Raw genomic sequence first — 18,284 nt, 5'->3', positions numbered from 1 at the left:
AACATGTAGAGGAAACTAACTAGTATGTTATATCACATATTTATTTGATTATATGTATATTTCTGATAATCATAGATAATAATCCCACATATGAAATGATCTATGTCTATAACATAGAGGAATATATTTAAACCATAACGTCAACAATTACAATTATTGAATGGATTTATAATTTTGATTACACATCATGTTACTTTTAAAATAACAAAAAGATCGTAGGTTTGTGTACGAAATCTATATACTTTACATATCGAGAGGTCTCTGTCCATACACATAAGAAATGTACTACAACTACTTTTTACATAAGATACTAATTTATCAATTAATTGTCAATGACGAATTACATATAATTATACGATTGAATATGTAATGTTAAATATTAAACTCTTAGCTAATATTTAATGAGCGAATCCTTAAAAATGTCAACACATAACCTACAATATGATAAAGTTAATAGAACGTTATTGAAGTCATAAGGAATTGTGATAATTTTATTCATTCTTCTTAATAGCTGTCCCAACACGGCTAAACATAGTAACATTGTGTTTCTTCTACCATACTGTGCATTTTCCGTGAATTTCAACATGTGATGTAAATATGACTTCTTGCTTAAATGCTGGGAAAACTGTTAGTAAATGTCTTCGGTTAATGGATATTGTATGCAAATGCCAGATGAAAGCCACAAATGCCTACATACAAAAAGTAATTTCAGTTTTGGCGTTGACAAACTATGAACGAACATGAAATTCTAAGACCATGACTCCGTCACAATGAATCGCAGAACAACGTGTTATTGACGTGTCACTATTTGTAAGAATGAGTTTTGCGGAATATTTTTTTTTCAGGTAAATTAAGAAAATTGTAATGTTTGGCACTGGTTGTAACACACTGCAATATTATCTCGTATTATTATTGAGGTTACAACATTTACCTAATTTATTTTCGATAGTTGTTTTTTTTAGCATAGTAGAACAATTACACAATATTTTCACTTTAATTGATAACTTTATATCAACATCTACGTGACAACACATCTTAGGTAGATTGTACATACATGAATTGAAATAGCTATAGTGAAATAATAATTCAATTTAAGTGATCATTGTCAAATTATACATCATACATTGTGATACAAACTATGTAGCTAAACCAAATTGATTTTATGATATATACCCCAGTGCTTTTTTAAAGATAATATTTACTTTAAATATGGTGACACATCGTCAATTGTAACTAATACTATTTAACCAATTGAACATTGAACATCAAGAAGGCACAAAATAAAACTCATAATTTTCCAGTTATAGTATCTAGACAATTTAGTTTCAAAAAGTATATACGATTGAATCAACGAACGTACAGCAACATTTTTGTGTATTCATTATAATTCTAGTGTAGCGTGGCGTTAGGGAACCAAAACATGAAAATTTTGATATTTTGTTGTTGTTTTGTTTTCATTTTTTAAATGAATTTGTAATAATAATAATAATAATAATAATACATTTAAGTGTCTATACTGATAAATCTTATTGTATACGCACTAATAACAACCAGGTAAACATATCATGTTTTGTATGGATTTTTCATGGCAATAATTTACGCAGTAATTAATGATTATAGATTCATTCAGCACAATACAGGTTTGTTTACAAAAATAAATATATGCACTGCCAAAGATGTGTATTATATGTAGAACTGATATGGAAGTATCTTTCGAACAACAACATTTATGTCATACTAGAATTTATATGTTGATACCTTCGAGTGAACATCTTTATATATTAATGGCATGTGACGGACCCTTCTTTTGCGTATACAGAAAAGTAAACATTCCTACGGAAATACTAACGAATGCCAAAAGAAAACATATCAACAATATTCTATCTAGAATTTGAGCTAATAATTGCCAACCCTGGACACGATAATTATACGATATATTGTCCGCTTGTAGAATTAGTGACTTCTGACGAACATGTTCTGCATCGTCTATAGTACCATGACTTGCTTCTATTTCTTTGTTGCCTGAATATTCATTTTCAGACATAGCTTCAATCTGATGCTTCAAATACGTTTTCACTCTTCCACGCATGCACGCAATCACGGCCAAATAATTGAACGCCACGTTTTGCAGCCATCGGGGAATTGGTGGACATCCGGGTGCCTGGAAGTGTATGTTGATGTTAATTCCCGTCAGAACCGACGCTGCTGATACAAAGCCAATCATGGATAACAGGTAGCGTTCTGTTGAAACAACGCAGGATAATTTTAATTACCGTTTTATTAATGATGAATTATAGGATAGCTTCAATAAAGATGTTTATAATTTTCATAATTCAAAGACGATCTACATCACACACAGTGTACGTTCTTTATTTATTCATATACTTTCTAAAAAATGGTGAAGAAGGTAATATGGGCTAATATTCCAATTTGTTTTGTGGTGTTTAGTTTCATTGTAGACTACTTACGTAAGTACGGCGTCGAATTCGATGTCGGTGGCATGTATTCACTGACCAAAGTTAGGAACACTATCAGAGCTAACATACTTGTAACAAACAGCGTCATCCTTTCACCACAGTTCGATGGTAGGTAGAAGCCAACGAGGACCAGTACGAAAAGAAGAATGGCTGGTATGACCAGTGTGTAAAAGTAGAAGAGAGACCGGCGTTGAAAGAACAATGTATATGTTATATCCGGGTAGGGCTCGATGCAACAAATATAGAACGCCACGTGTTTAACAATTGGTATTTCAAATAAATGCCACTCGCCGTTTGCAATATAATTGTCGAGTTTCCCTGAATTAGGGTAAATATCAAGATCAATTCGAAATCCATCATACGTCCATGACCCAAACTTCAGATAACATTCTTGTTGGTCGAACGGGAAAAACGTAGCATCTATTTCACATGTTGATTTGTAAATAACAGGTTGAGGTGCAATTATTAAACCATCTGGGTATATTTGGACATCGGTGTCAAGATGTCTAACGAAGTCTTTAGATGTACTGCAGATAAACAATAAATACGGAGTCAATGCAAAAATACTTCAAAGATTGTGCGTGATTGGCTACCTAACGCTAACAGCGTGCTTGTTATTAGCTTTTTCCAACGTATCAAATATTTGTATATTAGTTTTGATTCAACTGTAAACACGGGTTATACTGATCACCAGTAGATATTGTTAGTTATGCCTAACCATAACCGATAGATAAAATCATAGCTAAAACCAAAAATATAATCGACCAACATGGCAACATTTTATATAGACATGGTTTCTCAAGTGTTTCTGGCACAAACTCATTATAATTTGAAACTATTCAAAGTAATGTAAAAATATAAATATAATATATTCAGCCTGAATAACTATTATTACTGTCACGTACCTTCCATATAAGTATATGTCTGGTTGCCATATCAGATCAACTGGAATGTTGACTACATTAATGCCTCCAAAGTCAGATGGATTCCATGTAAGAAATTCGTCATACCATCTCTGATAAATGTAATTATTTAAGAAGATTATCCACATAGTACCCCCTTGTGGTTGTTCACAGACTTGATGTAATAAAAAGTAGTATACAAGAGTTCCCTCGAGCACTAAACATATGTTATACTAGTTGATAAGAATCGTATTGGGACATATTACATTGCCATACTGCAGCAATTACAAATCAATCAATGATCTATATGAAAATATGACCAGCGGCCAAATTACAAACTCTTCTTTGTTTGCATATTATAAAAAACTATCGCAAAATGTTTTTTTCTGGAATTGTATACTTGTATATAATGTATTTATCCAATGATTAGTCGAACGATTACGATGGTTAATCACGTGCATTCTGGCGATTATCATATAATAGATTCAAATGATTAAAGAATATGTCAGCACAGTTACATATGTGATGATGTTATACCAATGTAAGCAAAATAAACTTACCAGTGCCAACCAAACCTTTAGCGTTATAATTTGATTCTTCTCGTCCTGATAAAAGACAATTTAATGCTAAGATGTAGTTGTGCTCAGTCTTAAATAAAGGCCAACAGAGGATGCAGTCTTATCATTGATTTAGCTACAAGGAATCTTTTTGTGAACAATCTATTCAGTCCTAATCAATGCCAAACAAAGTGGTGAACTCAATGATTGTGAACTATGATTGTCACCTCCTTTCCAAAACAAAACAAATCTTCATAGCTTTACAAAAAAAGTGGGACTAAAAGGGCAAAAATGGCGCTCTTCCAGTTTGTTAAAAATCCAACATTGCGGCACACATTAAGCATACATATGCCTACAAATTTAGTACATGCGATTATTTATAAATTCACGATGACCAAGTGACCAAATTAATGGATTGCTGGCAGGTTCAGCTATATGACACGTAGGTTATTAAACCAAATTGCTGGAACACTCAGAAGTACTTTTCGATTCTTTCTTTTTTTTTAATTTAATATGTTCATTGAACCACGTGGTCAATCAGCATGTGCCTGCCAACCTGAACAGACCAACCAATCATCATAAACTTACCACATCAAGTATTTGTATAGGCAGTATACGATGGGACACAACTGTTGTAGTTGTTGCGTTTATCACTGGTCGAGTGTATTTAGAATAGTTGCTCAAAAGGGTATTGATTAGAAGTGCGTGGGTGTCACCACCAGCACCGCCAGATTCTAGAACAAAAAAGAGTACATAAGTATTGGGAAGATTAGTTGGAAGTTTGTTTCTCTTTTCGACTGCAACAAAATGAAACAAAAACATTTTGGTAATTATCATGCAGGAAAATACTTTTATCTTTAATGATCGATTAGCAAACACTACTGAAATTAGTGTACGACAATAACGTTTCAACACGATTCTACTGTAAAACATAGTTCTCCGTTTATTTGAGATTATTGAAAAGCTGTGAATTACACCTACACTTAATATTCATTCCATTCATTCGGTATAATTGTTTGGCATTAATGTATTAAACCCATATTCAATCTTAAATCAACCATTTCAAACACTAGTTCCTAATGCATTAACACGTTTTAATTTGTTGAAGACTGAGTAATGCACTTATTCAGTTCTCGTGTCTACGCCGGGGTTTAATTCATCTGTGATATCAAGTCGTGTTAACCTGTCCACGTCAATTCACAGTTTAATAGTTACTGCTCTTAGTTAATTAGCATACATTTTCACCGGATGTGTACCAAGGCTTGAGTGTGTTGGCGATAATTAATACAATATTTCATTTAATGAGTGTGTACGCACACACTCGAGTGTAATTGTGTGAACAATTTTGCAACATTTGGGATTGGTCACAATTATTTAAAAGTGGTATTGTAGTTGGAGGAGTGAACCATAATGCAGCATGATAGATATTACTCGACAACGTCATAGCTTTTCGAGAGATCTGTCATTTCAACGTTATTAAAAGACATCTAAACATGATGTCATATGATCCACGCCCATTACATACCAGCATAACTTCCGTAACAAACACAAACATAAAGCTTAAAGAATAAAGCGGATTATTTGATACGCATATATTCAATGTTTCGAAATGATCTACTCCATTTAATATAGCAGTATTTAACAGGTCTCGTGTTTACAAAATTGTGACACTGCGGGGGAGGGAGATACACGTTTTTATTACGAGTGATCCAGTGTTTTTTTACTGGAAGAAGCGGGGTAAAATTAATGTTCAAATAATGTGTTCCTTGTGCGTGAAAAACATTTGGAAAAGCAGACATCGAATAACCTGTTTGGAAAAAGGCAACTCGGTTTATAATGTAGAAACAGATCGGAGTAACCATTGGCTCAGATTTTATTGTGAGTATGAATGAACCTGTACAAAACAGTAGGATCGAGAGAACCTACCAGAATAAATGTAGCTTTGTGTGAAAGTATGTCTTGTGTTAATGTACTAGGGGAATCAACACATGAACAAAGAGCTGAACATAGTATAGTTACTCACCTACCGCGGTAGATGAAACTAGGAGCAACAACGCTGATGCAACATATAAGAGCCAATTAGACATTTCGGGAAAAATCATTTCTGTCGGCAAACGAATATCAACACTGGAAACAGAACATCCCCTGGCTTTCCATCCATTCTATATCAGTTAAACTGAATGTGACGGTGTATGCGTCATGATGACGGTGGTCACACCCACGCGACAACGTTACACGAACACGTTACTACGTACTTACATATATATAGAATCGACACAAAGTCAATCGAGGGTTAGATAATAATGAACATATTTGTTCGTCTTTGTAGACCCTGTTTGCATATCCATTGATATTGTCTTCATCGAGTTAGAAGTGCAACTCAGTTGTACGACCGAAGCCAGGTCACAACAGACAGGAATATGTCAATCTTGATTAAATCAGTTTGTAATTAATTGACGTCATCATTGATTACTGAGTTGAATGCCTATAACCGCTTTCTGAATGGCAAACCTGAGGTTAATTACCAAATAAGTTAAAAGCCCTGACTTGAGTTTAAAAAAAATATCTACAGAAAACACAAATTATGCAAGGAGTGTATAACAAGTAATGTGTGATGTACAGATTTTATGTGTCATGTCATGATATGCATTGGAGCTGAATCCTAATTAAATATTATAAATTGTGTTACTTTATTCAAGCCAGTGATAATGTAACATAAGGACTTGTTTTAAAAAGATGATTGCTTAGCGGGTTACATAATGGGTAAATCAAATGATATGCAGTTATAATCAAAGGCTAAGATGTTATGAACTGTTTCTGTTTGGAAGAGAAAAAAAGCTAATCTAATCACTACCATCAAACCATACCAATAAATTACATATATATATATAACCTTGATGTACGGTGGAAAAACTTTTTAAACTATCTACTGTAATGCCTAACTAAATGAGACTAACAAATTGGGACACGCGTTTTTGGTAAATTTCCAAGTTTTTCTACTTTTATTATTTCAGCAGACAGTATGAAATCAGTTTCCATTTTGTCGCTGGTGCCAAAAGTTGAAAATGGTGCGCTGTGGGAAGGGGATTATTTAAAATTGTAAAAACAGCGTTCACGAGTCTGTAGTATGTGCCTAGAATGACTATTACTCGATCAATAAAGACCTGCATTAAAATATAATAATCGTGGCGAGCAACTACTGGTTACGCCTGGGCGGAGAAAAACGACTACTCGAAGCAGTCACGAATTTGTTTAATATTTTTTATAATATGTTTGCATTCGAAGTAATTCGAAGTTCGCTTAAGTGATAACTGAAATTCGAGTACTGCTTATGGTCATATCACATGTATGTTGTTAAACAATGTAAATATTCGTCAGCGAAGTACCTTGTACATAAAATCAGGGTCACTCATCTATTCATTCATGATAATTTTTTCATAGATTTACTATTGTTTTTATGGTAAAGTATCAAAAAATGTTGTGCAAATACATGTAGCGGGGTAAATTATTCTGAATAATTAGAAAATTGCTAAAGAATAATTTTTAATATAATAATGCGTTTAATGTGCATTCCTTTGAAAATGTTCTTTAGCAGTTTTTTCTCACACAAAACATATGTTTAACTGCGTCACCACTATTTATTAGGTCGAATGCTCGCAAACAATCATAGGGTTGTGCAATGTCATCCGATCAAGAATAAATTTCGGCACTCACTCTCCAATTCGTGTGACTTAAATGATTACTTTAAGTATTAAAATAGAAAGGGTCTAAGATATCGAAGCAATAGAGAAGCGAAATATGTGTTTTTTTGTTCAATTTCAAAATTCTCGTCTTTGGCGTTCCCTAGCATACATATGATTGTAATATTACATTGTACTCTAATGTAGGTGTGTAGTTTTATAAGCAAATGAGCATATGCAAATCAGTTGGAAATATGTAATATGCATGTAGTCGGGATTCTGTAATTTACACACAAGTTATACATAGAAACATGGTGAACAATTTTATGTATATTGGACTATGATTTACCCATGCTGCCAAAGACTTTTTTTAACTACACGCAGAATGCATTTTCTGTGTAATTTGAATTTTCTTTATCTTGTCTAAATATTTACTGGTATAATGTGTGTACATTTTAGTAGGGAGTGCATATTTATTTTATATGTCACCACTTTCTTTACTTACTGCGATCAAGCATTTACAGCGCAGCAGTTGCCATGCAGCACGTCTCTTAGTTACCTATAAACAATGTATTTTTTTACTCGTTTTAGACCCAAGCCCAAGATCCAATTGTTGCGTTTTGAATCAATGTATCACGATTTTTTTAACGTAATATAACCTCACTGATCAGGATGATTGTCGACGGACTTTTATCCACAAGTGCCCATATAAACTAATACAAAAGGGTTGCATTACTGTGATATGCAATTTACTCTTACGCATGCGACATACGAACTTTTATCAACAAGTGCACATATAAATTAATAAAGAAGGATTGCATTACTGTATTATGCAATTTACAGTAATGCAAAAATTCATAAACAATAAACTAATGGGCATGCCTAAATATACGATTACTTTATTTGTCATTTGTTTATAATTCCGGTTAAATTTTCAGATCGATTGGATGAATTAAAGTTACTTAACTTAGGTAATTGAACCTATTATATCGTCTGATTTTGCACTATTGCACATTTAGCATTCCATCCAAGAACCATCCTGTTGAACACAACTCACTTTATAGTCCATTCAAGAACATACTAAATAATGAATTAAATTAAATTAAATTAAAAATAATAACTGAAATCACAGGACTAAGTAGTTGTGAGTGTATGAATGGCCCTGATGAGTGTCAAGCTATGGCGCGCAACCAGCGGTGTTGGTCACCCCGTGAGTCCCAGGTAACCGGCGACTGTGATTCACTTGTTCACATGTTCATTTTTCATAATTACATCGAGACACCTCGTACCGTGATAAATACTATAAATACAAGTAATCGAATGATGCTTTCAATATCAGTTGGTATATATTGAAACCTAAAATACACACTGTAAATTAACCATAAATGTAAATTACGACAGTTTGGCACCATTGTTAAAAACAATTGCTTGATTTCAATTTTATTTCATCATCGTACAATTCGATAATAGCAACTGTTGTGGCTAGCACATTATAAGCACGGCTTCAACATCATTGTATTTAAATCATAATCACACTTATGGCTTTGAAAGTAAATAGACTATACGAATTACAATTATCTATACTTAATTCATTGTATGTTTACTTTTGTAAGTTTGTCCTGAAGTTGTCAAGTCGATCCTATTCTTTGAATTCAGATACAATACTGTTGCAAAGTAATATAGGACACTGAGGGTGCTTAAGATGTGATTGATTCAGTTGTGACAGTACAATTCTGCGTTTAAATGTGAATTGCATTATATGTCATTGTTATTAGATCTCTGCAAGTATGATCTAACTTCTCATTACATCTCATTACAAGCCTAGTGTATTTTGGTCGCTTTCCACCATCTGTATTCAGTTACACATGCCATGTAGTTTAAATAGCAATTATCATAACCACGATATAAGATGACACTGAAGCTTTTATTAAAAATACCATTGTCAGAAACGTCCTAATAAAATCTGTCTACAGTTCAAACATTTCATTTTTAATGCTATAGTTGCTGTTGCTAAATTTAGAAAAGTGATTCATGTTCTGCGGCATATTTTATATATACAAAAGTATTGATGATCACAATAATCATTATTAATGATGGTGAATATGAACAAGCTGTTTCGTCTTTTTGAATTACCACATGAACAGCTTATCGCCCAGCATTTTTGTATTCGCATCTGATCAATACAATTCTCTTTCTAATACTCAGTTCTGAGAAATTTCGCGATGATACATGACACCCATATTCAATATTTAATATATGGTTAATACAACAGATCACGCATTCGAGTTGCGAAATGATATTGTCAAAAAATATATTTTAATTTTGTTAAGATTGTTTCTGAGTCATGTCTATCATTTCATAACAGATTTAATAACACATAAAGTTGTCATCACGTTTAAGCCTTCCTTTATATATTGTAAATAAATCCGCCCTGAGTTGTCAATCTGTTAAGTTCGTGACATCAATATTTTAATTTGGCAAGCTGGTTAAGAGTGAGTCAATTGAGTGTGTTGTGTGCATTGTTGACTCGAGATTACTACATTTTGTATATTTAAATGATGAATGTGGTCGTAATGCTTATGTGGAGTTCCATGTCATTCAACACTGGGGGAAATTGCTACCTCTATTGAGGGATTTCAGTCTTTACTGGAGCGAAGGCGGTGACTCTACTACCCAGCATTTCTGAAGTCAAACTTTACCAACACAATAGTTTACTGACAATATAGGAGGTAACAATGCACCAACATTTATACATACACACGTCTAGTTAGAATACTGAGTCTACTTATATGTTATGTATTTGCTGATGAGAGAGTTGCTTGCTGTACATTGCCTTGCTATATGTAATCTGCTGGATTCAATTTGTAAGATGTCCATGTGTTATTCAAAGCTCGATTACGCGACGATACGCCGAATCTGCTAACACTAATTTCAGAACTAAATTGTATATGTTTTTAAGTATGGTTGACTATCCCTAGCGCCAGCCGCACATCCAAGTGTATTTATTTATTCCTACGTAATTCCTGCGACGGTGTACTGTCTGAGTGCATACTTAGAGGTATCCTCGTAATAACCTTATTAATATGCTATATTTATATATATCAAAACTATATATATAGCTGCTGCCTCCTCTTTTGAAATATCACACTGACGTACATTCATATTATCCTTTGTTGTATTTGCATATGGTACATACAACCACTACAACACAATATCCTGTATTATTTCTTGTTATATCTTAGTGTTTCAAGAGTAGCATTATGGGACATCGCTTGGTGAAATGGGGTGCAGTATTCATACTACTGTACGCACTCTACTCATCAGTTACGTGGAGCAATTCATCATGCCAGGGTATGACCGCACGGAAAATTGAATTGAAACATGACCAACCCATCACCGTATTAATGAATGCTAGAATTCGCATAGGATCATCTTTGATTGGACGTTATTTGTCGAACAACAGCAAAGTTAATGAGGGCTTCTTTGATTGCGATTATACAAGGCAATCTGAACTGCCAACTTTTATGAACGAGAAAGATTGGCTGAAATTATATAATGGCGTTGCTCTCCTCAAAGGACCTCAGTTTGATGCCAATAGACTAAATGAAATATGCAAGATAGATGGTGCGGATAAATGATACTTCAAAGGGTTTGAGTACGTTAAAAAATTACGATGTGAAAGTTATTCAAATGATTACCTCGAGAATAAGCTTTGAAAAACAAGAGTTGCAACCACAAGAAATACGAGATACATATGTGAGAAAAGCCAGTGATGCTTGCATATGGCTAAAAACAAACATAGACTCTGTCCTGAATGTGATCGTGTGATACGAGGATCTGATTGAAAGGCCGCGAGAACTTGTACCGAAGATGCACCACTTTATTGGTATATCTACAAACATAAAAGACGCTATTTTAAGCAACCAGACATTAAGACCAGACTGTGCATTTTCATGGCGACACAGTCTACCATATTACCAAACACGTACTGCGCATAATAACTTTATTGACGACATATTTGAAACGAAAGATTATGTGAAAGTTCAGTATGAAAACAAACAATGTATCTCAAGTGAGTCAAGTGCATTTTAGCTATGTGTCATTGGGTTGATTGTTTAAATCATTGATGATCAGATTCATAGTTTTTACTTCTCCAGTCAGTTCACCCTGTTTAGCTACATCTACTCCCCAAATAAAAGTTGTTGTGTCATTTGATCTGCCATTGTGTCATGTCATTATTTTCTTGATGGGCAGCCAGTTTTCTCCCCCTATTTGTAACCACATCATTCAATTCCTGTTCTAGTGTTCGAGGTTTTACTCATTTTCATGGATTGTGTAACATTGTTTTTTAGAGTCACTGCTATGAGCTGAATTGACTGCTGATTGTAACACTAACGAAGACTATATTGCAATAAATGACGTTTAGAATTGTTTAACATTTTTATTGACTGCTACACATATATTGATAGTACTTGCATTAGATGTGACAACCTGTTGTCAAGATCGATTACACACATTACACATTGAGAACGCTCAGCACATAACTTGGGTACACCCGGTTTATACAGTTTCTGATCGTTTTTTATGTTCCTTTCTTGACACTGTACGTAACCTATGAGTAGTTCCTTTTTATATGGCATTGTGATATTTATTTAGGGTGATCTATGCTAGCGCTATAATCAGGTCACTTCATTTGACACTTCTGCATCGCCAATGTACATATTAAATATTAGCATCAGTTTACAGTGTCACTATCATCACATCTTCTGATTTTACAATCCAGGATCTTATATTTTATATTTTATATATCAGTCTTGCAATAAAATATTATATATTATGGTATTTTATTACTAAACCTACTATTTTAAACTTATTCGACGAATACAAGTCTCATTCATACTACAAATAGAGTTTAACTTATGCAAAAGAAAGTAAACATTACATACCATTGACAATATATTGTCATTTCAAATATCATATTATTAAACTTCGTATTATAATAAGCGTACTAGGACAAGTTAGAATCGTGCATATTCTATATACTGAAACACATTTTTATTATTAAAGAGCAGAAAATAGACGTGCAAGTATTAAATATCATCTGTAGTGTATATAGAATACCCTTATACAAATTAAATACATGTTCATCACAATGATTTGTATAACTTATACATTTGATATAACAGTGTTTCAACAAAGTACCCCATAAACTATTCGTAGTCCGAGATTAAAAATAAATTAATAACAATTTGTGACTAATAATAATAAGGTAGTTACATTTGGAGCAAAACGCAAAACTGGGACTAGCCGATGTATTAACAGAAGTATAATCTATTACTATTGTTTACCTGGAGACACCAATAAAATATTTACATCTTTTCCTGTTTAATAAACCAATGAGTGTCAACTTTTTCCATCCTATATCCAAACCAGTATCCGTCACATGAGGAATACTGTAGGTTTGGTATTGTGATCATTCGCTGCCTGTATATTGATACATAAATACAATGCACGTTTGAAGGAATGAATGATGTGGCGCCATGCTGCTGCGTAATTTAAAATGAACAAACAAATTGAACATATTATTAGGAATAAGGTCAATAGCCTTTGGTTCAACTAACACGTGATATACAACTATCTGTTTTATGACTCAAATAATTATTAGCATTATACTTTGTGGTGTTTCTAAGCCAGGGAGGTTAGTTTACTGATATTTGGTGACGTCGAAAGGGAGAATGACACATTACGTTGCTGGTTTTCATTCTGAACTTTCACATAACCTAGCGTTTCAAATATTTCGTCAGGGCAGTTATTCTGCGCAGTACGTGTTTGGTAATATGGTAGACTGTGTCGCCATGCAAATGCACTGTCTGGTCGTAATGTCTGGCTGCTTAAAATGGCGTCTGTCATGTTTGTAGGTATACTAATAAAGTGGTGCATATTCGGTACAAGTTTTCGCGGTCTTTCAATCAGATCCTCATATCGCACGATCAAATAGTGTTCCTTCAACCACTTCGGTCCATTAAGGACAGAGTCTATGTTTGTTTTTAGCCATATGCAGTAGTCTCTACAAGCATCACTGGCTTTCCTCACGATTAGATCTCGTTTGTCTCGTGGTTGCAAATGTTGTTTCTCAAAGTTTATTCTCGAGTTAATCATTCCGCGGGGATCCCTAACAACCTGGATAACTTTCACATCGTACTTTTTTAACGTACTCAAACCTTTTGAAATATCATTTATTCGCACCGTCTTTACCACACGGTGCCTTTTTGTCTTGCATATTTCATTGAGTCGCTTAGCATTAAACTGGGACCCTTTCAGGAGAGCAAAGCCATTATATGATTTCAGCCAATCTCTCTCGTTCATAAAAGGTAGCAGTTCAGGTCTTCTTGCATAATCGCAATCAAAGAATCCCTCAATAATTTCGTAGAATGGATTTTGAAGTTTCTCTAGGTGTGCTGCACTGTCGTTAAATACATTGTAGTGAAGAGAAGTGTTGTATCGTAAAGCGAGTTCCGGTTCGTATAGGTACATGCTGTCAGGGTTGTTCGACAAATAACGTCCAATCAAAGATGATCCTGTGCGCATTCTAGCATTTATTAATACAGTGATGGGTTGGTCTTGTTTCAATTCAATCTTCCGTGCAGTCATAGACACATTCATTGTCACATCCTTAGATAATGAATTGCTCCACTTTACTGATGAATAGAGTGCGTACAGTAGTATAAACACCGCACCCCGTTTCACCAGGCGATGTATCATAATGCTACTCTTGACACACTGAAATAAAAAAAGTTAAATTTAACATAGACCCAGCTGATGGAAGACGTGTACAACTTTGAAATGAGATGACAAATCATTAGATGAACAATGAACCAGAATGCAGCTTGATACTATTGTGTAATTCGACATATTTGCTATTTAATGTTGTATAATGTGTATTCAATTGTAAGTGCATAGCTCTGGGTCGCCAGCACAATAAATTGTGGGTGTTATTATAACTTGAATGTATATGCAAATAGAACAACGCAGGAAATGTGTGTGTATGTTATTCAAAAAAAAAGAGGTAGCTGATTCTCATTATACGTATAAATTCATAAATTTTAGAAAACACTTTGTATTACGTTGGAATAAACACATACACTTGAATGTGTTGCTGGCGCCAGGAACAGTCAATCACGCATAAAACATATAGAATTTAGTTCTGACATTATAATCTGTAGATTCGGCGTATCGTCGCGTAATCGAGCTTTGAATAACACATGGACATCTTACAAATTGAATCCAACAGGTTACATGTAGCAAGGCAACGTATGGCAAGCAATTTTCTAATCAGCAAATATATAACATATAAGTAGACTCAGTATTCTAACTAGACGTGTTCATTGTTACCTCCTATATTGTCAGTAGAATATTGTTCTGGTAGAGTTTGGCTCCAGAAATGCTGGGTTGTAGAGTCACCGCGTTCTCTCGGAGTAAAGACTGAAATCCCAGCAATTTCCCCAGTGATATAATGACATGAAACTCCAAATAAGCATTACGACCACATTCATCATTTAAATATATTAATGTCGAGTGAACAATGCACACAGTACACTCAATTGACTCACTCTTAACCAGCTTGCCAAATTAAATTATTAATGTCACGAACCCAACAGATTGACAAGTCAGGGCGGATATCTTAACAATTTATAAGCGAAGGCTTAAGCGTGATGACATATTTCTATGTAATTATACCTGTTATGACATGATATAGACAGGACACGGAAAGAATCTTAACAAAATCAACATTGCCAACATTTGACAATAGAACTTCGCAACTCGAATGCTGATCTGTTGTATTAAGCATATATCAAATATCGGATATGGGTGTCAGGTATTATCTAGACCTTTCTCAGAACTGAGTATTACAGAATGAACACATGCAAATACAACAATGCTGGGCGATAAGCTGTTCATCTGGTACTTCAAAAAGAAGAAACAGCTGGTTCATATTCGCCATCATTAATAAAGATTAGTGTAATCAACAATAATTTATTCTATGAAAAAGATTATGAAACAATACGACAGCACATGAAACACTTCTTTTCAAATTAAGCAACAGGAACTTTATCAATAAAAATGAAATGTTTTAACTGTAGAAAGATTCACATAGAACGTTTTTGCCAATACTATGTTAAAATGAAGCCTTAGTATTATATGATATCGTGGTTATGATAATTGCTATTTAAACTACATGGCATGTGTATCTTAAAACAGATGGTGGAAAGCGACCAAAATACACTAGGCTTGTAATTAATAGTTCTATCATACTGGCGGAGATGTAATAAGAACGACTTATAATGTAATTCGCATTTAAACCGCAGAAATTTACTGTCACTCGATACTTTGCATGATAATGAATTGCTCCACTTTACTGATAAGTAGAGTGCGTACAGTAGTATAAACACCGCACCCCGTTTCACCAGGCGATGTATCATAATGCTACTCTTGACACACTGAAATAAAAAAAGTTAAATTTAATAAAGACCCAGCTGATGGAAGACGTGTACAACTTTGAAATGAGATGACAAATCATTAGATGAACAATGAATCAGGATGCAGCTTGATACAATTGTGTAATTCGACATATTTGCTATTTAATGTTGTATAATGTGTATTCAATTGTAAGTGCATAGCTCTGGGTCGCCAGCACAATAAATTGTGGGTGTTATTATAACTTGAATGCATATGCAAATAGAACAACGCAGGAAATGTGTGTGTATGTTATTCAAAAAAAAAGAGGCAGCTGATTCTCATTATACGTATAAATTCATAAATTTTAGAAAAAACTTTCTATTACGTTGCAATAAACACATACACTTGAATGTGTTGCTGGCGCCAGGAACAGTCAATCACGCATAAAACATATAGAATTTAGTTCTGACATTATTATCTGTAGATTCGGCGTATCATCGCGTAATCGAGCTTTGAATAACACATGGACATCTTACAAATTGAATCCAACAGGTTACATGTAGCAAGGCAACGTATGGCAAGCAATTTTCTAATCAGCAAATATATAACATATAAGTAGACTCAGTATTCTAACTAGACGTGTTCATTGTTACTTCCTATATTGTCAGTAGAATATTGTTCTGGTAGAGTTTGGCTCCAGAAATGCTGGGTTGTAGAGTCACCGCGTTCTCTCGGAGTAAAGACTGAAATCCCAGCAATTTCCCCAGTGATATAATGACATGAAACTCCAAATAAGCATTACGACCACATTCATCATTTAAATATATTAATGTCGAGTGAACAATGCACACAGTACACTCAATTGACTCACTCTTAACCAGCTTGCCAAATTAAATTATTAATGTCACGAACCCAACAGATTGATAAGTCAGAGCGGATATCTTAACAATTTATAAGCGAAGGCTTAATTAAGCGTGATGACATATTTCTATGTAATTATACCTGTTATGACATGATATAGGCAGGACACGGAAAGAATCTTAACAAAATCAACATTGCCAACATTTGACAATAGAACTTCGCAACTCGAATGCTGATCTGTTGTATTAAGCATATATCAAATATCGGATATGGGTGTCAGGTATTATCTAGACCTTTCTCAGAACTGAGTATTACAGAATGAACACATGCAAATACAACAATGCTGGGCGATAAGCTGTTCATCTGGTACTTCAAAAAGAAGAAACAGCTGGTTCATATTCGCCATCATTAATAAAGATTAGTGTAATCAACAATAATTTATTCTATGAAAAAGATTATGAAACAATACGACAGCACATGAAACACTTCTTTTCAAATTAAGCAACAGGAACTTTATCAATAAAAATGAAATGTTTTAACTGTAGAAAGATTCACATAGAACGTTTTTGCCAATACTATGTTAAAATGAAGCCTTAGTATTATATGATATCGTGGTTATGATAATTGCTATTTAAACTACATGGCATGTGTATCTTAAAACAGATGGTGGAAAGCGACCAAAATACACTAGGCTTGTAATTAATAGTTCTATCATACTGGCGGAGATGTAATAAGAACGACTTATAATGTAATTCGCATTTAAACCGCAGAAATTTACTGTCACTCGATACTTTGCAAAAGTATTGTATCGGAATTCAAAGAATGGGAACGACATGACAACTTCAGGACAAACGTACAAAAGTAAACATACGATGAATTAAATATAGATAATTGCAACTCCGTAACTGTGGTTATCATCTTAAATACAATAATGCGAGCTTATAATGACAACTGTTGCGTTTACAACAATCAAGTAATTGTCTTCAACAATAGCGCCAAACTAACGTAATTTACATTCATGGTTAGTTTACAGTGTGTACTTTAAGTCTCTATTTGCTATTATTTCAACATATACCATATACCATATTGAGAGCATCATTCGATTACTTGTATTTATAGCATATACCTGGTGACTGCTCGTTCCTAGGCGTCTTGGTTGACATGCGCCATCGCAGATAGCGTACTTGTTTCATATAATCTGGTTCATCACAATGAAAATGCGAAATACATAGCATTAATAGGTTTTAATTTGATTTTGAACTCGAATTCCTTTATTTCGTAGCTCACATGAAAAGGCCGATCTTTGACCTAGAAATATTGCGTTTGAATAGCTTTACTTCATTAAAATTG

The 18,284-nt window shown here is 34.0% G+C and overlaps 2 protein-coding genes across 2 annotated transcripts; both read right to left on the bottom strand.

Annotated features, from left to right (window-relative positions):
• On the bottom strand, positions 1 to 6,023 carry LOC100373583 (neuronal acetylcholine receptor subunit alpha-9-like). The gene is made up of 6 exons (XM_002738799.2): positions 5,960 to 6,023; positions 4,525 to 4,670; positions 3,940 to 3,984; positions 3,383 to 3,492; positions 2,469 to 3,004; positions 1 to 2,241 (listed from the first exon to the last, which is right to left on the bottom strand). The coding sequence occupies exons 1-6, from the start codon at positions 6,021 to 6,023 to the stop codon at positions 1,775 to 1,777; spliced, it is 1,368 nt and encodes a 455-aa protein (XP_002738845.2). The 3' UTR covers positions 1 to 1,774.
• Positions 6,024 to 13,301: 7,278 nt separating this feature from the next.
• On the bottom strand, positions 13,302 to 14,279 carry LOC102804296 (carbohydrate sulfotransferase 1-like). The gene has a single exon (XM_006821541.2). The coding sequence runs from the start codon at positions 14,277 to 14,279 to the stop codon at positions 13,302 to 13,304; it is 978 nt and encodes a 325-aa protein (XP_006821604.2).
• Between the last annotated feature and the right edge of the window lie 4,005 nt (positions 14,280 to 18,284).

The sequence above is a fragment of the Saccoglossus kowalevskii genome, chromosome 5 (genome assembly GCF_978046115.1).
Source record: "Saccoglossus kowalevskii chromosome 5, keSacKowa6.1, whole genome shotgun sequence".
In the NCBI taxonomy this organism is placed as follows: Eukaryota; Metazoa; Hemichordata; class Enteropneusta; family Harrimaniidae; genus Saccoglossus; species Saccoglossus kowalevskii.
This window is presented reverse-complemented; position numbering and strand designations above follow the sequence as displayed.